Genomic DNA, 27,679 nt, shown 5'->3' on the forward strand with positions numbered 1-27,679 from the left:
AACGCCCAAGGACAAACTAACATGGAAACACCTAACAGCCAGGGCCCAGCAAACGGCCTGGTTGTTTTAGGCCAAGGCTCAGCACACAGGGCTCTTTCACTGGGTCTGGAGGGTGAAAACCAGTCTGTCTGAATGTGGTACAAGAAAAGTCGAGCAACGAGGGAGCAAATGCCAGCAGAGTCGAACACGTTAGGGCCCAAAAGCGGCAGCCCCAAAGCCACAGACTATTCCTAGGTGCCAGACGAGCCCACACTCTCCCGGGACCGCCAAACCACGGCAAATCCACCAACCCCACATCTGCAAGAGGACGGAGCTCTGGGGCCCGGCCTTCTTGTGCCCATGGTTCGGAGCTGGAAAGTGGGGTCTCATGCCCCAGCAGCTCGCCCCACCCGAGGGCCCTTCCCATTTCTGTGCCTCCGGGATTGCTGGCTCTTTGAATGGGAGGAGCAACATTTTAGCCCCCCTTGGTTTCTCATCTCACCCACCCTGAAAGGCCTGGCTCATTCTAATTAGTGTGTATGTAATCCAGCCTATATAGGAGGTCACTTAAGAGGATAAACTTGAAATCTAACGACATTTACAGGGAGGTGTCCAACCAGTGGACTTCATCTCACCCTGCCAGCACCCTTTCATGATACAGTTGACACCGACTTCCACAGGATCGCTGCTAACAATTCTTGGTTAGGCCAGTGGCTCTCCGCTGGGGTTACTTTGCCCCCAGGGGACATCTGGCACTGTCTAGAGACACTTTTGTCTGTTACAACTAGGGAGGGGGGTGCTACCGGCAGCTGGTGGGTAGAGGCCAGGGATGCTGCCGAGCTTCCTGTGATGGTCAACCCCCACAATAAAGAAGGGTCTTGTGTCAGGAGTGCTTGGCCCCTACAACCCTGGTGGGTCAGCAGCATGAATGAGGTCACCCTGGCAAAGAGAGGCCCTAAAGTGACCTACAGGCTGGAGACAGAAGAACAGGACTGATGAGACCTTGTCCACGTTCCACCTTGAAGCTACTGAGATGGCCCTGGCAGCCCGATGTCCAAGGAAGCCACACAGGCGCCCTTAATCATGGGTCAGCTCCACGGTCCAGCCAGGTCTGAATACCTCTGGGCTAGGACAGGCGCGTTGGCAGCCTGCACAGAGGTGAGGCTCCAGGGGTCAGCTGTCCCCACCTCTGCCACTCTGCTGACAGCTCGGAATCCAGGTAGGCCTGGCCTTTCTCATGGGGTGACCATACAGTCTACCCTTACATGGGACGCATTCAGGCAAATGTCCTAGCTTGATCGCTGGACTCAAGCTCCTGGCCCAGCTGCCAAAAACACGCTGGGTATTTTAACTAATGCAACTTCCCTCTCTCCAAAGAGAGAAGCAGCTCCAAGTAGGTAAGGAAGAATGTTCCAGAAGGAGCACAAAGCAAATTCTTGCAAAGAGGGATTACCAGCATCTCCACCTTGGCCATGACATGGATTAGGGAGACAATGTGACAGCCAGGCCCACTTCTCACACAAGAGAGAAAGCAGGGGGGCTGGGTGAAGGGTTGGGGTGCTCACCACAGACAACAGGGCGTCCTCAACTCAAGGGGCCCCAAGGGGATAGGTGTTGTCATGCTGCCTTAACCAGTGGGAAGGCTGAAAGTCATCTTGAAGGCCTCAGTAAGTAAAGGGGCCAGAATTGGAACCCAGGGATACAAAGATAGTACTAAATGCTCACTACTTGCCAGGCACGGTTCTGGTTCTGTTGCTTAATGCATATTAAGCCTTTTGATCACCCGCCACACTGGTGGCAGCTACTGCTGGTATCTTCCTATTTTTTAAAGAAATTGAGGCATGAAGAGACCAGCTGGCATGCAGGGGCCTTGGGGCAAATGAGTGGCAGGTCAGGTGGCCTGCTGCACGGTCTATAAGGCTCTTTCCTGTCTCACCAAGCAGCTGAGAGGGGTGGCCAGGTCCAGGCTGCCCTTGTGCATTGTGTGGCTGAGACCCTGGGAGGATTCGAAATCTTGCCTGTATGGGTGGCGTCCCCCACACAAGGTCCCTGGGGCCTGTCGGGGAGCTGAGTGAATGGAGCAGACCAGGAGGAGACTTTTATGAACAGGTGTCACAGGGCCCCATCCAATGGGGGCAGCTGGTCATTGCCGCTAACTGACATCTAGAGGCTCAGAGAGATTTTACCTGCCAGTTTTTCAAAAAAAAACCTCCGAACCTCTCCCTACCTCTCCCCAAGAGAAGCCCATGGCCACAAGGAGGCCTGTGCACAACTCTGGGTCTAGGAACACGTAATGAGAAAGTCACCACCAGCCCCCCCCCATAACTGGTACCCAATTATAACTGGGGAGGTGAGCATTTGGCAAACAAATTGATTAAGGCCCCTTTTAGAGCTGGAGTTTCTTTCTTCTAGCGCTGAGTTGGCTGGGTGTTTCCTCCTCGGGACAACAAAGCTACACAGCTGTCCTCGGCCCCACCCATCTGGCACCTGTACCCCAGCTAACTTCAGTTTTCCACCCAGTGTTCTTTCTTTCAGTGGAAAAATAAGAGCTCCAGTTCCCAGAGGAAAATGAGAAAGGGGTTAGCATTATTAATAAGATGTTCCTTTTTCAGAAAGCAAATTGAACCCGGCAGGGAGGCCGCTCTGAGGTTGGAGCTGGACCAGCCCCACCGCTCCGTCCTGCTGGCAGAGAACGTCCCAGGTGCCAGCCAGGACCACTTGGCCTGGACAAACAGCAGCGCTCTGGCCCTTCCACTGGTGCCCCAGGACAAAGGAGAGGCAGCGGCACTTCTGAGAAATCAGGTTCAAACGCTAGGACGATTCTATTTCCTGGAGGTGTGACAGAGAAGGAGAAGTGCATGAAGGCCTTGCTTGCCAGCAGAAATATTCTGTCTTCACTGCGTCTGTCAGTCTGTCTGCTCTGGGGCTGCAGGGAGGAACTGAAGACTGGCCCTTCCTCTGTGTCACCCGGGACCTTAGTCCCTCAGCCTTTCACTGCCTCGGGGGCAAGACAGACAGAAGTGGTGTGTGTGAGTGACAGGACGCAGAGCAAATTGCCCGGTGCCTCGGGAGCCCCTTGTCACAGCTGGGTCCTCTGGTACTTCATTTAGAACAGGGGTGTTTAGAAAGTTCGTTTCTTGGTTTGGTTTTGGGAGGAGGTTGTCACAAACAGAATGACAGCTATGATCCTCTGCCTAGAAAAATGCTCCTATGTCCACTACATTCCGTTTCAAGAGATGCGCTATTCCTTCACACCCATTCTGTGACCTTTCCTAGGTCTGAGGACCCCCTACTTTATCAGAGAACACACCATGAAATGACTGCAACTCTCCCCGTGAAATCCCACTTGGCAGTGCTGTGCTAGCAAGGGGCCGGAGGAGGGCTGACTGCCCAGGTCAGGGTCCCCGAAGGACACACATGCTCCTCCCTAGGGAGACTTCACAAGGAGATGCTTGCTAAGAGAAGCCAACAAAGGAGGTACACGCAGCCCAGCCAGACACAGCATGCAGCCGTCAGCACCCGGGGCGCCTGTTATCACATCCTGCAGAGAGAAGCTGTAGCTGTGGGCACAGCAACACGCACAGGCAGACAGACACAGCCCACCCACGGAGAATGGCCCCCCATCCCACTGTCCTCCCACCCTCCCATCTCCTGCCAGCGCCTCCTCTTGGCCAGAGCAGTAAGAAACCCACGTTGGTGAAATCCACTGAAATCAGCCTCCACAGGCCCAAAGAAGGGAGGAGAAAGGTGGAGAGAGAATCTGCCAGGGGTGAGACACAGAAAGAAGGCACCCGACAAAATTCATCTCAGCCAAGACCTTTCTGCCGCCTGAGATGGAATCAGCAAGGGGGTGGGTGAAGGATGTGTGGGGCTGTTGATCCTCCCGTTGCCAGGGAGCAGGTTTCACTTCTCTGACTGGCACCAGCGAGGGGCATCCTGGTCTGGCACTACGATGCCAGCGGCTGTGGAAGCTGTGGAGCCGTCCTGGGTTTTCTCACGGGTTAACTACAAAGGTGGACCCCGACGAGCCCCGAGTGGAAGGCCCCCACTCAGGCTAACAGCTAACGGGCAGACACCGCAGGGGATGGAGGCCTGTCCCTCAAGCACCTGGCCCCGCCATGCTGCGACTTCAGGTGAAAGCAACTTTGCTGACTGAGGTATCACGATAACTAGAACCTTCCAACCTGACCTGAACATTTTAGCCCAGGAACTTTCTCTTTTTAGGCTCCCCGCTCAGCACAGCCCTGCCCTAAAACGCTGTGGAGAAGACAGACTAGACCTCCAGCCTGGCATCTGAGGTAAATCTGGCAACAATGCCTTGTTGCTTAGCCAGCAGCACCTTGGGCTTCTGCCTTAGTGCTTGAAATGGGGGTGCGGGAGGGGTTTCTGTGAGATGGGCCTCCTCTGCGGGGTAAATGAGAGGGTCTCCTCCCCAGTGTGCCAGCACTCTGCTCGCTCTCGGGGGGGACAACCTCCCAGAGCCCGGAATCCACTCTGTGCGGACACAGTTCCAAACCCATCTGCTTTGGACTGCTGTGTGGGACCCCATTCTCTACCTCTACTTACCCATAACTATATCAATGGCTGCCTGTAACTGTATCTCCATCTCCATCTAATCTGTATCCACATTTACAGCTCCATCTATTCTCCACCACCATCTAATCTGTATTTACACCTATATCTATTTCTAGATCGAATCTATATTTAGCTGATATATATTATGTTGTATACACTAGACGTATATACATTATAATATATTCAACATAATATATATGCATCTGCTATAGATAAAACAAGGCACAGATTACATCTAATGTATAGTTACATCTAATTATAATACATACATTGATATATAATGTGTATATGTATACACATACATATAGAAGTTATAGACATATAAATATATCTTTCTAATCTCTATACTAATCTATCTAACATATGAGGGAGGACTCCCTAAAAAAACAGAATTATCTTCTTGAGGGCGGGCCCCTTGTAGTACAGGCTTCCCCCACTAGGTGGGTGTTCTAGGAACCCATCTGTATCAGTGAGCCAGCTGGCGTCGTTGTGAGAGGTCCCATTCGGCTTCAGTGAATTTTCTGGAAGACTCTTTCAACGCGTTTGTCCATTTTGTGGTAGGTGATTTATGAAGCACCTGCCCACACCGCACTGCGTGTTCGCCATTTTTCTGACCAAAACCCGCATGACCCCCAAGCCCCCAACTTCCCTATTCACCCAATCTCACCCCAAGTGATGTTTTTTTTGTTTGTTTCCCCAGATGAAAAAAAGTTCTCAAAGTGAAATATGGGGCTGATGAGGAAGAGGTGAAACAAAAAATGGCAGAACTACTAAAGGGCATCAACACTGACAAGTTCAAAAACTGTTCTGAGCAGTGGAAACAAGTCTTGATAGGTGAATTGCATCAAATGGACAGTCCTTTGAAGACTGAAGTTTAAACATGTAAGAATAAACACATAACTTTTTACAAATCAACTCCTGTTTCCTGTCCCCATCCCCCCACCCCGTGTATAGCTATATCATATCTATGTCTGTGTCTTAGTAACACAGCAGTAAAGGAGTCTTTCGTTTATAACCTGGCTCTAACCCGGCCTCTGCCATTTGCTGACAGAATTTAGCTTTTACAGGGAAACTCGGTCTCTCTAGGCCTCCACTGGCTCATCAGTAAAATGGGGCCAACATTAGTGTCTGCCTCATGGGTTCTATTTCCTAATAAATGGGAGCCAGACAGCCGGGTTCAAATCCTACCTGCTCCACTTGCTGGTTGTTTGACAAGTAGCTAGCTTCCCTCCCTGTGCCTCAGTTTCCTGTCCATAAGAAGGAGATGTCAGCAACACCTCCCTTGGGGGATGGCTGTGAAATCTGAATGAGTGAATCCATGTAAAAATCTGGCTCAGAAGAATGCCCAGCGCATCCTGTAAGGGCTTAAGAAATGTTAGCTAAAAATCACACATTTACAAATATGTGTACCGTACACAGTTCCCAGTTCCCAGTAAACATATATCCCATGCAGGTTCATCATTATTGACAAGAGTAACAATTTTAAATGTTCCCACTCAAGGGCTAGATCCAAACCTTCAATGTCTTGGGCGAAGTCAGCTCCCACCAAACGCAGAGGCACAGTGATCTCAACACTATTTTCCTAAGCGGGGTGTGTGGCTGCACATGGAGGCGCTTGCTGCCTGTTTGTGGAATGTTGCATCACATCGTTCCTCCTGAGTCATACAGACTGGAAAGGCACCGTAGCCACAGGACTGCAAGTCCTCCCTGAGAACACTTCCACTGCCCGGGTCCAGCCTCCCTGTCCAGTGAGCCAAAGCTTTGCCCAGGCAATGGTCCAGCGGGTCACCTCCCTGTCTCACCCCTTCCCACGGCTTGTTCAAGACCCAGAAAGGCAGAGCCAGAGGAAAAGATCACTGTAGAGAGACATGGCCCATACCCAAACCAGCCCTGTCTGCTCCAGAGAGGTCCTGTTCACCCAAGGAGGCTGGCAGGAGGAGGCAGATGGGCTGAGAAGCAATTTGGTCTCTCCGTCCTCTCAACCCATGCTGGGCACCATAAGAATTAATGGGCTGGAGACTCAGGTAAGAGCCACTCAGAAGCTCCCTGATTACTCCAAAACCTACTCTCTATGGATGAAAAGGTTAATCGCAGCCCAGAACTGGAAGAGAGGCGAGGAGACAGCAATTGCTTTAATCCCGAGAGTAGAGAAAGAGCTTCGGGAGAAAGACTTGCACAGAGGCAGCTGGGGTCTGCCTCCAAAAGAGGGAATGGGCCTCAAAATCTGGTCATTCACAAGGCCTGCCCATCAGTCCAGAAGCCTGGGCCAGCCTCTCTCCAAACCCCAGCCAAGTAGCTGGTTTTTCAGTTGTTTTTTTTAAAAAATATATATACACACATATATTTTAACACTGCATATTCTCAGCACTGCTGAGCCATAAATCTCTTAGGAAACCGTATTCAAGAGGTGTTTTCCCTTTTACGCACATTGTGCACACACTCCCTCGCATCATGAGTCACCGCTCTGAGTACAGAGTCAGTCACTGTCAACACAGACCTGGAGACTCTGGGGACGAATGTGTCATGATCAGAGCCTAGAGGCGGGACAAGTCTGCTATGAACCAGAGAGGGTGACATGTGAACATAAACAAAAGAACAAGAAAGGAGCAAATCATACTTTTTGACATGGTCACGGTTTTATAGCGGGACTGTCTTTGTAAATAACCTGTCCCCCGAGCAAATGGGGTTCCACCAGGGCTTCCCATCCTTGGCACTCCTGACATTGGGGGCTGGGTAACTCTTTCTCGGGTGTTTGCAGGGTGTTCAGCAGCATCCCTGGCCTCTACCCGCGAGATGCCAGTAGCACATTCCTGCCCCCAAATTGTGAGAATAAAAAATGTCTCTAGACTCCACCAAATGCCCCCTGGGGAGGCAAAGTTGCTCCCAGCTGAGGACCAACCCAACTGGTTTAGACTGAGGCTACCGTCCCACTGAGGATGAGGCAGCCACCTAGCTAATGACAACTATGAGCCACATTTGTCACATAAACCCCCATTATTACATAACATTGGTAAGACCTCAAGGTCCCACGGTCCTATAAAAATGCTCATCGCGGACATGTCTTTGGCTGGATGGCCCCAAATTTAAGCCCCTTTTCTTTTCTTCCACTTCCTTCACCTTTGCACGATAAGGTAACTCTTTATGCATCTTGACATTATAAGGACACAAAGGCATCGAAGGATCTCAAAGGAACTAATACTTTCATTGAGTCTAAGGAAAAGTGGCATGATTTTTATAGGCAGCCAGATATAGTATGCAAAATCACCAGAACACTATTACTGAGGTCTCTTTGCCTGGTTAACTCTTTCTCAACAGTAAGCTCTCAGCTCAAATCTTACCTCCTCAGCTGGAAACTCACCTCCAGAGAGACATCCCCCTGAACAACCCCCCCCCACCATGCCCCGTCAGGCTTGTTTAAAAGTACGTTTGTCTGATTTCTGTTCACTTATTACTGCCTGGAATGATGGGCCTGTTTTGTTTGTAAATTCACTGACTCCCCCAACCTGAATGAATGCTCCATGGACAGGGAACCTTCTGTCTTACTCATTCCGGTACCTTTACTCTAGCATCTAGCGCAAGGTCTGGCTGCCTCCTGGCCCCAACCCTACTGAATTAGCAAATGGATTTCCTTCTCCCCCCTGCTCATTTTCCTCATGAGCTCTGTTCACAATCCTTGGGGGCCCCAGCATCATTTCTAAATAATATGAATGTAACTCTCTCCCCTGATCCCCCCTGTTAGCTGATCAAAGAAAGTCAAGTACCGGGGGTGGTCGTTGCAGGCTGAGCTGTCAGGAGTTTTCCCTAAGATGCCTTTGATCTTCAGGTCCTGAGAGGGATCTCAAGTAAATCAGGGCTTGCTCCCACCTAAGTAGAGTCAACTTCACAAACATCCAGACTGACAAATCTTTACTGAGAGATGTTTTTATTACAACTCCCAGGGCATCTCAGTGTCTGAGTAGAGGCCATTAACTACCTGACAGTGAAGCTGGTAAGGGTGGGGGGAAGGGAGGCAGAGAAACTAAAATTAAATGGCAAGGTGCCTTGTCAACTGGAGTAGATTCAGAAATGACAAACCATCTTGGGAACCAATGAGAAAAAGAAAATCAAATAATGAGAATTCAAATTTTTCAGAACACTGTTGATGCAGAAGGAGATATTTCATTTTGGTTGCTTGCAAATAAATTTTCTATGGGGCCCACTGCTTAAACCATTTTACCCACAATTCTTTTTCTGTCAAAGAATTACTCACTGTTCTTCCTGCTTCCTACCCTCCCACCATCTATCTGGTGCCCTACATCTGTGGATAACCTGTACGAAGCACTTCTCTCTCTCTCTCTTTTTCTCTTTTCCTTCCTTCGCCCCTTCCTCCCTTCCTTCCTATGTGTCTATCTATCTGTCCAGGGACCTTGGGTTGTCTACATCCAGCCCACCCCTCCAGGTCTGCCTGAGCATTAGCAAATCGTTCTACTGGTCGAGACAACTGGAAAAGTGAGCTAGAGGTTGAGAAAATAAATTTTAATGTCATATGGTCCTGAGACTGATGCCCACGAATGCTACATGCTTCCTACGATCTTGGGCAAATTCCTTAACTCTGTTCCTCACCTGGAAATTGGGAATCATAAGAGCACCTATGTATCAGGGCTCTTGAGGGGTCCAAGGGAGAAGCCAGTTCCTGGCAAATGGCACATATCAGTGAGAGTGGGGATCATGATAATGCCACCAAGCCGATAACGAAATTCAAACTGCTCTCAGACTTTTTTCCCCGTTTCTAGCACACCTGGTTCCTGGGTGACGACCACCTGAAGACTAGGGAAGCGTTCACCACTGCAAGGCAGGCTTTCTTGGTACACCCCAGGGACTGCCTGCCAAGGGGAAAGCTGGCACCAGGGATCCCAACCTTCCTGGGTTTTCTCATTCTATTAATCTGGCCATTAAGCAAAGAGAGTCCTGCTGATGCCAACAGATGCAAAGCTCCGTTGTGCTAATGGCAGAGAGCATTAGAGGAGTACTCAGCATCCAATCAATCCATCTCCAACTCAGAACAGCTGCCAGGGACAGATTCACCAAGCATGGGTGAGGACCTGATGCAGTGAATACCAGGAGAGAGGGGGTGCATGGAGGGAAGGGCCCCCCGCGGCTCAACGATCCTATACAGGCTGGGTCCTGAGCACGTGAAGTCACTGATATGTGATGTACGGACATGGCTGGCTGTGAAATCTAAAAAGCAGGCCCATCTGTGGCACCTGTGCTCCAGGATGGAGCAGGTAATGCCTTTCTAAGAAGCAAAGGATGCTGGGAAGAGGAAGTGGACACTGACCTAGGGCTCAGAGCACATCTGCCAGTTCCTCTGCATGGCTGGTTCTTCCAGGCTCAGCCACATCTGCCGTCTTGCTCGTGCCATATGGGTAATATTTGGGCCACCACTTTCTGCCAGAGAATGCTTTTTTGCTCCTCTTGTCTGACCTGCCTGCCGGCAGCTGAATAAAATCCCATTTTGAGTCACATGATGGGCTGAGACCCAGCACTGAGTAAGATCTGGCCATAGACTTGTGCCAACAATTAAAAAAAAAAATCTGGTTGGGTTCCAACGTCTCTTTAACATGGGAAATCAGAACTCAGGGAAAGACAACAACATCCTACGGCTCCCCAAAGGCCAAGAACCAGATGAGACTGATGGAGTGTTGTGTGGAGACAAATTGAGTCATCTCCCCAGTGGTGTGGCACACATGCAGAAAGTCTGTCTCGTGCCATGGCTGGCTGCAGGTCGAGGCTCGGGTCTCTTGGCCTAATGGATGTGACTCTAAGAGAGGCCACTGGGTAGGGGTGAGCTGTCACACTCACAGTGTGCTGACCAAAGCCGCTGGCATGTGATTGGCCTTTCCCATGGAGGCTCTGAGGGGCTGATTAGATGGTTTCCATAGTGAAGGATTCAGGAGGGCCAAGGACAGAACCGTCTGGCACAGAGCCACTCCACTCCCAGGAGGTAAGATTTGGCTTACAGAATTCTGGACACAGACTATTTTCCCAGGGGTATCCCTCAGTCTAATGAGTTTTCCTTGTGGGGAGGAACTGATAGAGAAGAGAAGGGCCATCATTTTTTAAAACGCCCTGGAAGTTCTCTCGCAATCTGCTGGGCTGCCTGGAGAGACGTGTTTCCCAAAGTGCGGCACACCCACCCCTGGGAGGACTTTAGATGCTTTTACACATCACCCAAAGGAACTTCTAAATTTTAGTGACTTACTATTTATTTTAGTGCTTTGCAGAAAATATAATGAGCACATCAAACTTGTGATTCCACGAATTGTATTGATTGAAACTGCTTCTCAACCTCAGCACTATTGGCATTTCAGGCTGGGAAATTCCTTTCTATGGGCAGGAGGGTGGCTGGCACACGGGGGGGGAGGGGGTAGTGAGCAGCAACCCTGGTTTCTACCTACTAAGTGCTAGCAGTAACCCACCCTACAGGAGGAGATAACCCAAAATGTCTCCAGACACTGCCCAGTGCCCTTGGGGGGTTGAAGATACTCCTGACTGGGAACCATTAACTTAAGATAAGTCTACTTCTGAAAGTAAAAAACAAAAATAATAATTCAAGAAAAAAGTATTTGGGGGTTTTAATAGAACAAGTGCAATTCACCCATGGCAAACTTGGCTGAGATAACATGTGAATGGCAGAAGTTTGGGAAAGTCAGACCAGAATATGACCAAACAGGCAGAAGAAACTAGGTCTTTATCTACTCCCTGAAAGTCCCACCCACTGTTCCTTCCTGCCAACTCTGTTGTCTGGTCAACCCAGAAGCCAACGTAACTAAATATGTGTGCTGGGAAATCTAAGGACAGATGAATATAAAGAAGCCCTGAGAATCCACTTACCCTACAACATCTGGCCTTCCTGCTCAAGGAAGGAAGAGTAGGGGGGTGGTTCCTGCCTTGTACCCTTTGGGAAGACTGAGGCAGAGATGCAGTGCGAGGGCAGGACCCCCAGAAGAGAGCAGAGACAGAGAGGAAGGCAGCCCTTTCCAGGGAGCTTCAGAACCACCCAGGAGCTGCTCTTCATCCTTGACATGTTCCAGTAGGTTTGTCTGTGTCTCACCTTCAAAAACTGTTAGCTGTGGGGCTCTGGATGGCACCCATACTGTCTGTCTTCTCTCTCTACTCTCTGACCAATTCACAACGATGAAGACCAAAGGTACACCACCCCCTTCAGTTCTTGTCTGAAAGGTAAACATTTCTCTTGATTTAAAGAGCTAACACTCATAAGTACTTAGGCCAGGGGTGCCAAACTCATTTTCACCAGGGGCCACATCAGCCTCATGGTTGCCTTCAAAGGGCTGAATGTAATGTCAATGCCTTAACACTTAAGCAGTAGTTACATTTATACAGTCCTAAAATTATTTTGGCCCTTGGAAGGCAACTGCAAGGCTATGGCCCCCAGTGCAAATGAGTTTGACACCCCTGACTTATGCCTGCATGGATGACTTTATGACTCTGTATCGAGAATTTCCTGTAATTCTCACCGCAACCCTGCAAGGTGGGCACTCGTGCTGTGGTGATAATTCCAGATGAGAAGAGGGAGGCCTAGGGGTTACGTGACCTCTCAGGGCCAGGAGACGTGCATCTGAAATTCCCCCTGGGTCTGTTGGACTCCAAGGCCCATGCTCATGGCTGGGCTGTTATCCTCTCCATCTGGAAAGTGAAATGAGAGCCATGTCCTCCTTATAAGGCCCCATGTCACCTGCCCACACAGAAACAGCACTGCCATCCAGATTTTCACGGCTGCTGCCCTTGCCGCCAAGGAGAGAAAGTTCTCCAAACCCAAAGTCATGGAAGAGCAACCACATCTCACTGCACGGCTCCCTCTGCCTCCTCTCTCCCTTTCCGTTATTTATTGGGGTGACATGAGTTAATAAAGTTATATAGGTTTCAGGTGAACAATGATATAATGCATCGTCTGTACACTGTATTGTGTGTTCACCACCAAAGTCAAGTCTCCTTTCGTCACCATATATCCTCACAATATCCCCTTCTACCTCCTATTGTGGTTTCAGACACTGGGTACACAGGTGTGCGCACACACAGTGAGCCGGCGTGTCTTCACCTCTGACAGGACAGCCTTATGTGCCTGTCCTACCTTTCTGAGCCACGGAGCCAAGAGGATGCACAGATGCTCCCTGGAGAGCGGGTGCAGGGACGTCAGTGCAGAGATAAGTGACAAAGACCACGGGGAGGTACTGACCTGGGTCTCCAGGGTGATCAGCGGACTTGGGTGTGGGTCCTGTGGGAGGAAAGGAGAAAGCACACATGAGGGCTGGGCAAATGTAACCTTTTGCCCCAGCATCATTTAAAACAAAACTAGATCTCTTCAGTGCCTAAGCAACCCACAGGTAAGCTGCCCAATTCCGTCTCCCCCAGTCTGTGAGACAGGAGAACAGCATGGCCCAATCTCCATTGTCCCCCCAATACCCAGATGGTTCCAGAGGCTCAAGTTTTTCATGAAGAGGTTAAGAGGACACCTACATGGAGGTCATGCAAAACAATTAAGTCTAAAGAAATAGGAAATGAAGTATGTTCAATCTCTATATAAAGGAAAAGGTGGATCCATAAGAGGATTAGAAATAAACCTGAAAGAACGTAAAGTCTCAGTTAGGGGCAAGGCCAGCAACTTGTGTCTGATCTTCGAAAGAGGGAGGGAAGAAATGAGACAGAGATAGAGAAAGAAGAGAGCTTAATTCTTGGTTTGCAGAGCACATTCCAATGGGCTGGGGAAGATCTTTTTTAGGGGACAGAAGGCCAGAGAAAAGTCCGATTCATTCGCTTTCTAAAAAAGCCAATTGACTGGAAATGCTTGGTGGTCATGTCTCGGGTCATTAAACATGAACTCTCTGGGTGGGGGCCAGGGTGGGTACGGAGGTGGAAGGGGCGAATGGGGAGGAGGTGGTGGTTTTCAGCTGGCGGTTTCCAAGGAAAACAGGAAACCTGGCACATAAAGGCTATTTTTGTCTGTACAATGTTGGCTCTGAACTTAACTGTCTTGGATTTGTAATTCTGGGAAAGCAATCTCAAGCTGCCTCTTACAGAGAATGGGCATGACACACAAACTCAGTTGGAAGCTTTGCTTTATCCAAGCAGATTTCCCAATATAGGCTTCTGGGAAGCCATTCAAATTAGTCTCACCTCACTGGCCTATATGGTGAACAAGAAAGAACACATGTAGGAATCACGCCATATTTGTCCTTCTGTGTCCAACTTATTTCACGTGGCATAATGTCCCCATGATGGCGCATCCATGTTGTCACATATAGCAGGATGTCCTTCTTTTTAAAGGCTGAGTATTATTCCATTATATGCACATGTAGGTTGTTTACATAGGTTGGTTATTGTAAACACGGCTACAGCGGACATGGGAGTACATATAGTATTGCACTTACAGGCAGAATCTAAAATGGTCAAACTCACGGAAGCAGAGAGTAGAAAGATAGTTGCCAGGGGCTTGCGGGGGAGGGGAGGGGGGCGGGGATGGGAAGTTGGGAGTTTCTCTTCAGGGAGCATGAGCTTTCCGTTGCGCAGGACAAACGCGCTGTACGAACTGCCATGCAGCAGCGTACCTGTAGTCAACAGTACGTTTTGTACACTTACAATTTTGTCAATAGCGTAAACCTCACGTTAAGTATTCTCATCACAATAAAAAAAAGTACTAATAGAAACCCTGAAACATTTTGAACCCCTACCCTAGGTGAACTGTGGTCTCTTTACAATGACACCGATTTATAATAATCCTGATGAGTGCAGGAGACACGAACCCGGGGACATTTTGAGTTCTGGTCAGTTCTGACTTTTCAAGATGGAGTTTCCTCTCCCTGAGCTCCACGTCTGAGTGTAAACGCCAGCATTTCTTCAATGGTGACACTGGCAAGAGAACATCTCACTCTAATTTGCACATTCCACCCAGGCACTGAATCCTTCTCCTACCCCAGGAAAATATCGAGGGGAACATTTCTCCCACTCTCCCCACATTGCAGCCTTGGGGGAACTGGAAGAATCTTAGAAAGAATACTTCAAACCCCGACCAGCTCTTTCCCAGTGGCAGCTATGATGGGTGAGAACCCTCACTGAGCCACTTTTTTCAAGTGAGCAGGCTCATTAGTGTCGTTGTCCTTCACAGAGCCCCTCCAGCCAGCCCCCTGGGCCCTGGTACAAAGGGAGAGTTACGCTTCCAGCTTCCCTGTGTTACGCAAGCGCACTGGACAGGGCCCATTTTTGCCTTCAGGAGGCAAGGCCATCCTCCTGGCGTGTGACAGGCAGCGTGAGTCAGATTGTAGGCACGCTGCTTAGTGAGTGAGAGCGTGCCACGTCAGCTCTTCAGCTCAGAGAAGTCTGTGTGTGTCTGTCTCTCTCCATTCAGATCCCACCAACGAGATTTTGATTGAAAGATAAGCTGCATCAGAGACTCAGACCTTAGCCCCTTTCTCAAAGCCACACCCTTGCACAGCACCGCATTGGGGTGTTGGGTGTGTGCCCAGATTAATTAAATTGTACTTCACAGCCCATTTGGCCATTGCTTGGGGCTTATGCTTCATTGCTCAGAATCCCAAGGTGGTGAAGAGGGGAAAACGCCATGGTGAGCCCCTAAGAACAACTTCACTAGAAAAGACCTTCCTTGGGAAACCCCAGAAAATCTGTCAACGATTTTGACAAAACCAAGAGCCTCATGCCTGGATACAGTAATGTACCAACTCTTTTTTGATGTTCCAAGATCAGAGACCCTATGGGGGCATGGTCAGGGGTTCAATATTCACTAAAAAGCTTCTGGAAGACAAAAGCACAACTGCTATCTATTTAGCATGTTAATTTCCTAGCCAAGAAGATAAAGTCCTCGCAAGTGGTCAATGATTGACATTACGATTCACTTGCCAACAGAATTTTGCTCCCCTCCCTCTGTGCACATTTGAAATATAGGCCTCTCCCTACAGAGCCTCAATGCAGAGGATCCTGAAGGTATGACTACTTATCTGTGAGGTCTCACTTTCAGCAACATCTTCCTTAATTGGAAAGGCTAACGAAGTGGAACCAGGTCAATGGTGCTGTCTGCCTAATCCATCCTGTCTGTCTAAACTGGGATTCTCTGCTTTACAGTGGAGTAAATTCCTGTCTGTCAGAGGAAAGGCCCCTCTGGAACAAAGGGGAATTTGCAATGTGCTCGGATGCTGCGGAGTGCTTTTAGAATCTTAATGAGGTAACAGGAACCAGGGAAGCACCTAAAGCAAGGAAAGCCCTTTCATAGCAGGTATCGCAATGACTAAATTGGGGAAGTCAAACAGAGAACTAGGCCGACTGAATTCATGGTCCTCATTCTCCACCACTCCCTACATCCATACCCTAGGGTCACCCGATTTTGCATTTCTTTGTAGAGCATGCTCCCTCATCCTCTGGCCTCCGCCTTGCCCATCTGACTTGCTTTGTCCAATGGGAGGTTAGCAGATATGGCATAAGCAGCAGCTTGAAGTGTGCTTGTGAGATGGAGCAGGACCTCTGGTGCTTTTGCCCTCAGTGCAAAGAACATGCCCCATGTAGCCGGCTGGTCCAAGGAGGACTGGAGACTCAGGGAACAGATCTGGACCCAACCTGCAGCTTGATTCCAAGCCCAGTCTACACGAGCCACCCACAGCCAACCTTCAGACAAACTATAAGCCTACTTTTCCCTCGCCCTGTATGTTTATTTTAACCCTGTGAGTGTAGGGGTGATCTGTTATACAGGAAGAGCCTCATTTTATGGGTCTTAACAGATACTGTGTTTTTACAAACTGAAGGTAAGATTCTCCCCCAACAAAAAGATTACAACTTGCTGAAGGCTCAGGTGATGGTTAACAATTTTTTTTTATCAAGAAAGTAGTTTTAATTAAGCTCTGTACATTGTTTTTTTCAGACATGCCATTGTACACTTAATAGACAACAGTAAAATGTAGGCATAACTTTTATATACACTGGAAAATCCAAACATCCATGTGTACCGGGAAACCCCCCAAATCCATCCTACCGTGGTCTGGTACCAAACCTGTAGTGTCTCTGAGGTGTGCCTGGGAGACATAAGGCACCTCTGTGGCAGTACCTCACTGATGTGTCTTCCAAAGGCTGATCATGATAGAACCTAAACTTACCATAAAAACGCTCCAGCCTTGGAAACAAAAGTTACATCTCTCCCTAAGTCTGCAAATATATCCCAGGGACCTGAAATAACAATAACTAATAGCTATGATTTACCAGGATCCGACCACGCACCAAGCTCCGTGCAAGGTGCACATTAGGCCAAGCAAAGGGATACTTGACCATGAGGACCTACTGCCACCTATGAGTTAGCCTCAGCCCTGAGGTTACTGAGATGCCATTACAACAACACTGATGGAGATAATCATGCAGCATCCCCTTGCCCCGAGATAAAGACAGTTTTCATTCCTCTTGTTTATTCTACCCTTTATCCCATAGGCATATTCCTTGACCAAGGTTAAGAATATTCATGAAAACTAGTAATAATTAGTAACTTACTAAGGTAGTCATTAAGTAATAACTAATAACGTGTCAAGTTCTTACCAGGTTCCAGGCACTAGCTGAACCTCTACAGATTTATCACGCCATTTACCCCTTACAATAATCTAATGAGGAAGGTATTACCGCTGTTCCCACTTAGAGACGGGTGAACTGAAGACCGGAGAGATGAGTAACCTGTCCTAGGTTATACTGCTGAAGCCTGGAGGTGATCCCAGCACCCTGCCCTTGAGAAACGTACGCTCTGTTACTTCAGAGTGGTTCTATTTAGAAATGCAGGCCCACCTCAGACACAGTAATCTTGTAGCCTGGGTTATTTTTATCAAAAGGAAGACTACTTACAGCAAATAAAAGGTTCCACTGTAACAACTACTAGACTCCTTTTTTAGCATGTGTCTGTTTTTAAAGGGAGTGGACATGGTTGATGGAAATTAGAACACGTGTCATGACTAAAAACAAAACCCAGTCGCTTTGCCACAACAGGGAACCGGGCAGAGTTAGCCACATCCAACCACACACGTTTACTGAGTTCCAATTCAGTAGCTATCGCTATGCCTGGCGGGCACCACGAGGGAGTCAGAAATGAGTCTAAAGTGACTCTGTGTACACTTCTATTCCCAAAGCTAGCTGTTTAAATAAGGGGTGGGAGCCTAGCTACAGGTCCGGGAGAAATGGGACTGGTTTGCATCTCGCAAGCCTTGTTTGTAAGACCGGGATGCCAGGCCCTAGTGTTTTCAGGCCCATCCAGGCCAAAGGCCTAATTTTAATAAGCAATTATGCTTTCATAAGAAAGTAGAGTGGAAAAGGAAGAATTCATTCATTGTCATTCCACGCACGCATCAAATATTTCCGTCTCTCCCGGTCGGTGCTGAGCTCTGAGCTAAGCTTCAGCAGTTGGAAGGGGTGTTCCCTTCCTTTGTTTTGACGATAGAAGATAGCATTTACTCTTGTGCATTAAGTGATAGCTTTGGTGCAGAGGTGACAGCCCGGTGACCCAAGCCTTCAGAGCCAAACTTCCCCATGGAGCCTATCAAGGCAGAAGATGGACAACGGGCCCCTAAGGTACCACCTGTGCACGGACACACCCAGGAAGACACCTCTGGAGGCTGCATGGCACCTTCTCCCTGTGAGCTGTCTGACCAGTGATAGAAGAAGGAAGCTTCCACCATCAGGACACTGTGCCTCACCCTCAGTCACCATCAAACCCCGGGTGCCTCAGGAAGTGCAATGAAGTCTCCGTGGGATCTGAGACCGAAAGGAGCAGAAACTCACCAGCAGCACTCCTGCCTGCTGGAGAAATGGGCTCACTGGCAACCACAATTGGAAGCTCAGTCTGATGTCAAGCCTGAGACCTAAATGGACACCGTCACTGGTAGTAAGGGGCCTGGCACAGGGAAAAGGAAGAACACTCAGTGGGAAAGGGTGCAGGTCTGCAGGGACAGCCCCAGGTTTAAATCCTGTGCAACCACTATATCAATCCCCTCAGGCTGCCACAACAACAACAACAACAACAACAAAACATGGATGGGCCCTGTGGCGCATACAACAGAAATTTATTTTCTCACAGTCTGGAGGCTGCAAGTCCAAGATCAAGGTGACAGCAGGGTTGTCTCCTTCTGTGGGCTCTCTCCACAGCTTTCAGATGATGGTCTTCCCAGTGTCCTCCCACTGTCTTCCTACCATGCAAGAGTACCCCGGGGGCTCTGTGTGTCCAAATGTCCTCTTCTTGTAAGGGTACCAGTCAGGCTGCATTAGGGCCCACCCTGAAGGCCTCATTTAACTTAATCACCTCTTTAAAAGGCCCTATCTCCAAACACAGTCATGTTCCAAGGTGCTAGGGGTTGGCAGTTCAGCAGATAACAGTCACTTAGTGGACTTTCAACCTTGGACAAATTTCTTAGCTTCTGGGAGCTTTACTTTTCTCATTTACACAATGTAAATAGATGGAGCTGTATTGAATTTGTCTGGGACCTTTCTGTAAGTGAAAAAGGGCCATAATAATAACCACACCAGCTTAACCGGTGTAAATGTAGGCTGTCTCTTGCAAATCCAGATATATGGTCACCTCCTGTTGACAATGGGATAGCAGTGACATCACAGGTTGTGGTGAACGTTCCATTAAACCAGGTACTTAAAATGTCTGGAACATGATTAAAGGCTGAAAAATAATCGCCCCTTAGTTTATTTCTTCCAGGCTTAAGAAGGCTCAGACATACCCCTCTACTCACCAAACTTACTCCACCACAATTCTTCGGAACGGCGAGGCACTGTGGACACCAGCTAAACCAATTCCATTTGACAGCAGCGAAAGGAGTAAATTTAGCTGCTCCATTCTGAATGCTTACTTTGTGCCAAGCACGTGGAATGCTTGAAACCCAGCCAAGAGAGGTATCACACTCCCCATTTCACAGATCAGATAACCAATGCTCAGCGAGGATAATTTGCTCAAAAACACACGGCAGATGTGAGGGGGGACCGGGATTGGTGGTGCTCAGGTTTCTAATTTGCCAGAAACTGGTCCCTTAACCAAAATCCTGGTGATCCTAAAGCATGAACTTTCTGACTCAGGATTGCTGGGCATGTATCCAAAGAGCACCCATGGGGAAGTCTCATGTATGCCGGGGCCCAAGAACTTTGGCACAATATCATGAATAACACAAGACTGAAAGCAGCCAAGGTGACAAAGATAGCCAGTTAGAAACCAAGAACGAGACCCCGACCTCTAATACCCAAGCCAGCCACCGAGTGTGCCATGCACACGGGGAACTTTGGTGCTCACCTGCTGCGACCCCGAGAAATTCCCACGATGAGTGTGTCTCAGCCTGTTCGGGCTGCTCTAACAGAACACCATTGACTGGGTGGCTTCTAAACAACAGAAACGTCTATCTCACCATTCCGGAGGCTAGAAAGTCCAAGATCAAGGAGCTTCCTGGTTCACAAAGGGCCGACCTCTTGCTGCGTCCTCACCTCTTGGAACGGGGAAAGGAGTTCCCCAGGGTGTTTCCTATAGAGGCATAAGCCACGTTCTCCGCAAGTCTGCCCTCAGGATCTCGTCACCTTCCAAAGGCCCCACCTCCTGACACCACCATGCTGGGTGTTAGTATTCCAGTCTACAGCAGGGTGCAAGGTGTCTTTTGCCCTTTCCTTTCTCCCTGCTATTATGTCAAAGTAACCCACCCTGCCCCAGCAACCCTGTCAGCACCCTCCTCCTTCCCGCGTTCCTGACCCAGGATGTACAGGCCTTCTCAACTCCTCTAGATCGAGTCCCAGCAACTGAGGTGCTCACACAACAGGGCTTTGTCTCCTGATGTCCCTGTGGAATTTCACGGCAAGCTTATCTCCTTCTGCCAGTGGGTCCTGAGATGAAGCAGGGCACGTGCAGGGCGGGTGGCATTGGGCGATGAGGGAGGGATGCCAAGGGCACAGAACTCCTGTTGTTCTCAAAGAAAGGCTGTATTTGGAATGTGAGCGCAGGCCAGGCTCACACAGCGCAGGCCTTGTTGGGAAACATGAACTCACCTCTAGACAGGGCTCAGGGGAGAAAACAGAAACCCCACTGAGACGTCTAGGGGGTTCTCAATGCTTTAGAGGGATGGTGGTGGATACGGGTAGACCCATAAATCTGGGTGGATTTTCCACGTTCTGTCTGTCTGTTTGTTTCTCTCTGTTGTATTAAAAAAATTAGGTTTATAGGGATCTTTGCCATTCTGCATTCGCTCCACATTTTTTAGTCCAGAAGCCAGACATGAGCAACAGAATCTCAAGCTGACGCCCTGGCCCTTGGAGCTGGTTAATCACCCACAGCCCTGCAGACGGGAGAAACCACAGACACACGGACACTCAGAAATGACTCTACTGCTTCTTCCACTTGGTGTGCGCATCTCCGAGAACGACAATCACCGAACGTTGTATACAACACCTTGTTCTGTGGGTACCTCCACAGACTTTGTAATTCTTTACAGAGTACACATAATTATAATTCTCGGAATGACAAGCTTTTGGATGTACCCACCTGGAAGATTAGAGGCTTCAGATATGAAAGTTAAAACAGGGTGGCCAACTGGTGGCCTGTGGATGATTCATGCACTGAGTTCTTGGATTGGGGTTGGGTTTTTTTTTTTGGCCTGTAATATTGACCAAATTGCTGCCAATGTTTAAAAACCAGGATACTTCATATCCAAGTGCAGATTTCTCACTTCCCTTTTTAAAAATGGGAGATTTAGCAACACTGGACACGCGTTCCTGCAAGACAACAAAGCTCCCGGCCCAACGGCTGCTGCCTGGCCACTGCAAGCAGACTGGCTTTGCCACTGCAGTCATTTACCTGGGGTCACATGCTGGTCAGTATTGACAGGAATCCGAATAGTAGCTATCAATGGGTTCCTACCCAGTGCAAGACACTATTGCAAGTGGGTATAAGATCTCATTTAAACCTCGCCACAACTCTAGAATGCAGGTATCAACAGCCCCATTTCACAGATGGTGCAAGCACAGTCCAACTGTGGCAAGGCCAGGATTTGGACCAGGGAAGCATGGCTCCTGAGGCTGCACTAGTGAACCACTTAGTTGTTCTGCTTCCCAGTGTCACAACCACATCTTGAAGCGAATCACTCAGCCACAGAACAGTTGGCACAAGGTAGCCTTATGAATGAGATCTCATGCTTCTAAGCAACAGACAGATATTCCCATGTCCTTGCTGCAAGTCTTCAGATTAATTACGTGACTTGTTACAATAATAATAACAACAATAACCATCTCACACGGTCACTGTGAAGACTGACTGGGATGTTACATCAGAGCCTCACTCAGTCCTGGCATGGAGTGGGCAAGCCACAGCTGATCCTGGGAAACAATTACTATCACTTTACAGTGCCCTGCTTTTGTAGCTCAAAGGCATTCCAGACCAGAAACAAGACATGCCACATTCCAAAGCAAATGATAACAGCAACAGAGAAATGCAGCCTCCACCAGCCACAGCCAGGCAAGAGGTCGTGGCAGATCTGCCCAGGGCTCCCTGGGCTCCATTTGGACACACAAGCCTCCCTGAAGCTTGGACCAGAAACCGTGTCTCCAGCTCAGCTCAATAATCAGCTTTTCTCAGGCACAGGCCTCGGCACCTACCAAGTTTGTTCCCACTTGCCATGGTCACCAAGATGGCAGGTGGCCCAACTGGAACCAACACTGCCAAGTGTCCTGTAGGCACTGTCTGGAGTCCAAAGACACTATGCTCTGTTCTACAGCTTCGGGGACTGCTGGGTGGGTTTCCTGTTCCCTAGGGATACAGTTCAGCTTTGGCTTCCCAAATCTAAGATTGCGAATGCCAGAAATGAACTTAGAAATGGAGGGTAGGCCAGCAGTGACCTCCCCGTATGGTGCCCACGGTAGGTACTACTAAGCTATTACTCGGCCTCAGATTCTCAATACGGTCCTATGAGCAGACATTTACCAATAGATTCCTGTTTTCCTATGGGAAACTTATTTTCATCTCTGCCCTGAAGCAAACCCATCATTTTCTGGTGAGGTAAATGAGATCCAAGATGGGCAGTAAATTTGCTAAGGGCTACACACAGTTTATATCAAAACCCAGTCTAGAATCCAAGTGTCTTGATATAAAATCCTGGGTTCATCCCTTTTGCCAAAATAAATTTCTATTCCCTCCCCGCTTTCCTTTATTTCCTCTTCTTCAGCTCTCTCACCAAAGCCTCCAACCAGGGCATCTTTCGTTCAAAAGATAGCAGATCCCAGCTCTGGGAAAACTGTCATTCAGCAATGCTTCGTGTCTGGAATGTTTCCAAGAGGCCACACACACAACTGCTGATTCAAGGTGGGTGGGGGCGAGGGGGAACCGAGCCCAGGATCTAGAGACCAGGGCAACGGAAAGGGAGCTGTGCAGCAGTTACAGAGGGCAGCCTGGGCACAGGCTGGGAGAGAGTGGTCAGCAGGTCAGCCTGCAGGGGACAGAGAGGCAAAAGCTCCCTGTAATGCGAGTCAGGGTCCAAGTCAGGAGGTTTCAGAGCAGAGAGACTCAGCACCTCCTTCCTGCTTCCCCATCCTTCTCCTACATTCCTAATGCTACCTGAATGATAATGACAGTGATGATGATGACGACATCGATGATGATGGCCATGATGATAGCTATCCTCTAAGCCCTGTGAGGCACCCTCCATAGCAATTTACGTGCATTATTTCAATGAATCCTCATTCCATCCTCACGGGGTGGCTCCTGCAGGATAACCAGAAAGTCTGGAAACACAGATAAATTTATTTCACGCTTTTCCCACTGGGGGATGCTCTTGATGGCATGATGTATTTGCATATTTCTAGACTACAGATACCTTACAGGATTGTTCCTCATTTACAAAGGAGGAAACTGAGGCTCTGAAAGGTTATATGACTTGTTCAAAATCCACAGAGCCAGGCCCCCTTAACCTTAATATCTTCATAGAAGTTTTATTTTAAAAATATAACCAAAATGCTTATATGTGGTATGGCTTGACCTACATAGTGCACAGTATATTTTTTTTTCACTTGTTGCCAACATTTTCAAAAATAGGGTAGTTTCACAATATCCAGATTTCTGACTTTTCTTTAAAAGCCAGAAGATCCAGATAAGTGGGCGTGTCAGGCTGGCAGGGCCACAGCTGGCGCTTGGAAGCTGCTACCTTCTCACGGTAGGTACACACTCGCCTCTTGACCACACCCCCTGCCCTGCCCATCTCTTAACCACCATACTCTCACTGTCCCCAAAGGAAGGTACCATGTTACCCACCGGGCAGCTTATTCAACATGACCCCACTCTTGCCCCCAGTCCTGAGAAAGAAAAGCTGAGGATGCCGTGAGTAGAGAAAAGAAACAGGAAAGCTTTACTAACCCATGAGAGAGTTAAGCGCTGCAGTTTATTCACTTAGGAGCTTCTTCTACCTGGAGTGCAATGGTCTTGACTTCCTGGGGGTGGCAGCTGGGGAGGCTCCAGTGCAGAGGGCAGAACAGGAAGACCTTGTTAGTGCCCACTCTTTCTCCCTTCCTGCACAGCCACCCTGTGCAGCTGCCTGTAAACCGGCTGTTTGTTCCGAACCCTCCCGGAAGGAAGCCCTCTCATCATCCATGACAAACAGACTTGGCCCGAGGAGCCGAGAACGTGCACAGGGCCCACAGGCCCAGCTTTCCTTCTGCAAAGGGCAGCCCCAAAGCTGCAGAGACAGGAAGATGGGAAGAAAGCACAGCCTGGGACAGAGCATCCTGTGGGCCACTGACAAAGCCCCAGCTGGGGAAAAGGGAGGAGGAGGAGGCCGGAGGAAGAGGGTCCGGCAAGGCACACGAATTTTGTACAATGAGCTCCTTTCATCAATGAATAGAGGACTCTCCTCAACTCGGTCTCAAAAATGGCTTTGTTCCTAAAGTGACCCATTCTACACCCAGAAAGCCAAATCCGCCAGACCCTGTGCCAAGGGCAGGCAAGAGCCTGAGATCCCCAAGAAACCTGGTAATCAGCACCCAGGAGAGGACCTGGGTGTGCTTGGTGCTGTTTGCTGGCCCAAACGCTACAATGATCCCCTTTCATGTTTAAGCTTTTCTGCACTGGGGTGCAGGGTAGGGAAACTCTCATTCACACACGTGACACGCTTGGCACAACGGAAGGACCTATTCAGGACAGTAAGTGCTCCCTTCCCGGGAACTTCATTGAGACACTGGGGGTGGGGGCAGGGCAGGATTAGAAAGGACTAGAGAAGCAAGACCCCGGTTAAAGTCTGCAGTGCATGTTGATGCAGGAGGTGGTAGAAATCAAGAGCGATGGCCCAGCAGGAGCCTCCGCGGAGCAGGCACTTGGAGAACATCATCTTCAAGGGTTTATTGCACAGGGAGCAGACAAAAAACTGGGGCCGATGGGCAGTATTCAGCTATGTTTTATTTAGCCTGTGTCATGTTTCAAAAAAAACCAACACTGTGTATAATGCCAACACTTAAAGTTCAGGAGGTTTCACATAAAACTTCAACGTTCTGGCACTGCTTGGAAAATCGGAAAAACGGCCACACCAATCCATCACCTCCATAAGGCACCGGCTGTCTGGATCTGGGAGTAGCTGGCCCTCTTAGAAGGGGCATGTACCTCCAGCTTGCCACCCCCCCTCCCCACATGCTTCCCTCTCTAAGGCTGCCTGCATGGCAGCTTGGGCCCTGGAGTTTGCAGCCTCTGGTTTATCAAGTCCTGACACTCTCAGTGGAGGCCCCGGGGTTGGACAGGAGTATGGGATATGGCCCTCAGACAGGCTGTAAAGCAAACTTGGCTACAAAACCAAGGACTATTTGATTCAAGAGGAGTGCATGATCACACGGCCAGGAACACTGGGTCAGGAACAGAGTCTGTGCCCACAAGTAGGGGCTGGGGTTCTGTGTTCTCACTCCCTGGTATATTCTATTTTGACAACATGTCCTGCTTTCCCAAGGCCCCTTGGTCTGTATGCTTAATGAGTCCTGACACTGCCTCGCAAGCAGCACTCAGTAAAGTCTTTTTGAAGCCAAGTCAATCAACCCTCAAGTTAGGTGGGGTTGGAATCTAAGCGGTGAGTGTTTCAAACCCAGACAACTTATGAGTTGTAGGATGTTTGCCTGACTACAAGTCAAGTCCTCACTGCAAAGATGAGCCTTGGGAATGAAAGATGGCAGAAGCAGACAAGTTCAACCTACTGACTGGCCAATGTCAACCAGTAGACAAAGTAGAGGTTCATCTTTATGAACTGCGTACCATATCTGATGAACTATGGTCCATTGGGAAGCCATTACACGTACTGACATCATAAAATGAAAGTAACTTCCCAATTATCCAAAGAGACAAAAACTCAACAGATACAAGATAGGTCCCAGAGTGGTGAAAAGTGCAGCATATTTCATGGCAGCTTTGCAGGTCTAAGAAAGTGGACTGAGGTGAATTGAATCTGCTTCTGCTGCATATAGCCATGACCACTTTTTTTCAGCTCTGTATGAGTGTGTGAGTGCACATACATATATACACACGTGCACCCAAAGCCCTCCTAAGAAGCTGCATTGGGATTTATAGATGTTGTCTGCCTAACATCCCTAATGTCTGGGAGTTCCCCCTGAGTTGCCCCGCCCCGTACTAATTTCAAATGGCTGTTGGGGGATGGGAAGCCACTTCAGGAGAGACTTCGCCAGGCAGACCTTTATTTCTGAGCCGTGATCGAATCAAGAAAGAAGGAAACGCAGGCAATGTTCCAGTTCGGCACTTTGCATTTAGTTATAATTATTCATGCAGGAGCATCTTTAAGCACCAAAAGGGGGAAATATTACAGTTGTTCTGATTTCACACGCTAAATGTGTTTACATGCTAACAGCATTTCTCAGGGACAATTATCTTATTACTAGTGCACTAATCTTTTCAATCTTTCCAGCACAGTTTACAGCTGCAGACTTCAAAAATTACAGCTAATTAAGACCCTGCTTTCAGCAGGTATGGTAAACTACTTGCACATTTTACCCAAGTAAAAGAAAATTATTTGGGGGAGAGGATGTCAATGGGGCATGGGCACGATGTCAACGATAAAGACAAGAGACTGTATCACTTCCATTGATTTGAGGGCTTAAACCCTCCCAATGCTAGTTTCATAGACTCCAGTAGTCAAGTTCCATTCATGGAGAAGCCTATAGAATTCAGGACCAAGGACAGCTGGTCTGGATCATTCAAGGAGAAGGAGCGTATTTCGCACTGTGATCTATTTCCATTTGTTACATTCTTCCATATGACTCCAGCACAGAGTAGTGGCTGAGAGCCGGGACTCCTGCATCAGACCACCTGTGCTCAAGGGCTGGCTCGGTCAACTGCTCTGTCTGACCTTGAGCAAGTTTCTTGCCAATGGGGTGCCTCAGTTTCCTCATATGTGAAATAGGAATAATAATAATAATACCTACCTCCCAGGCTGCTTTACAGGGTTGACTGAATTAACATCTGCAAAGCACTTGGAATAACGTCTGGCTCATAATGATCATCAAGTAAGTATTTCTTTTAAAACACGTGAGCTACAAGGCTGTTACATACCTAAACAACATCTGCTCCTGACATGTTCTTTACCTCACTCATACTCAATGCACTACGAGCCATGTGAGAACTGCTGATCCCTAATCACAGCTGTATGTATCATGTCTGTTAACACTGTATTTTCCAATGATGGGTCCTGCTATCTCCTAAGTTGCCATATAAAACCAGGACTTTGAACCATTCAATACTATTTTCCATTTTGTTTTGTCTTTTTTAAGATTTTATTTACTTATTTTTAGAGAGAACAGAAGAGAGGGAGAGAGCAAGAGAGAACCATCGATGTGTGGTTGCCTCTTGTGCACCCTCTACTGGGGACCTGGCCTGCAACCCAGACATGTGCCCTGACTGGGAATCGAACTGGCAACCCTCTGGTTAGCAGGCTGGCACTAAATCCACTGAGTGACACCAGCCAGGGCACATTTTGTTTTGCTTCATTTTGTTTTAATCCCAGAGATTCAGACTGGTTCCTGAAGGGCTTTGTGGAACCTGGATTTGCAGCCCAGCTCCTCAGACACCAGGCACAGCCCGGGAACC

The 27,679-nt window shown here is 48.7% G+C and overlaps 1 protein-coding gene across 3 annotated transcripts in view; it reads right to left on the reverse strand.

Moving 5' to 3' along the window:
* XYLT1 (xylosyltransferase 1) overlaps positions 1–27,679 on the reverse strand; it is a 305,538-nt gene that overhangs the window by 202,263 nt on the left and 75,596 nt on the right. Inside the window, exons 1-2 of one of the 3 annotated variants that reach the window (XM_037067689.1) lie at positions 12,791–12,810; positions 11,648–11,768 (exon numbers count right to left, since the gene is read on the reverse strand). The exons of 1 other annotated variant lie outside the window; for it this stretch is intronic. Coding sequence is in view for 1 of the 2 variants with exons in the window: in XM_037067687.1 (XP_036923582.1) it covers positions 12,791–12,829 (39 nt within the window). In the remaining variant the exon portion in view is untranslated. Of the gene's footprint in view, positions 1–11,647; positions 11,769–12,790; positions 12,830–27,679 lie in introns of those variants that run through there. One more of the 3 variants, XM_037067687.1, reaches the window with a different exon arrangement.

This window comes from Sturnira hondurensis, unplaced genomic scaffold (genome assembly GCF_014824575.4).
Source record: "Sturnira hondurensis isolate 20B ecotype Veracruz unplaced genomic scaffold, ASM1482457v3 Scaffold0017394, whole genome shotgun sequence".
NCBI lineage: Eukaryota > Metazoa > Chordata > Mammalia > Chiroptera > Phyllostomidae > Sturnira > Sturnira hondurensis.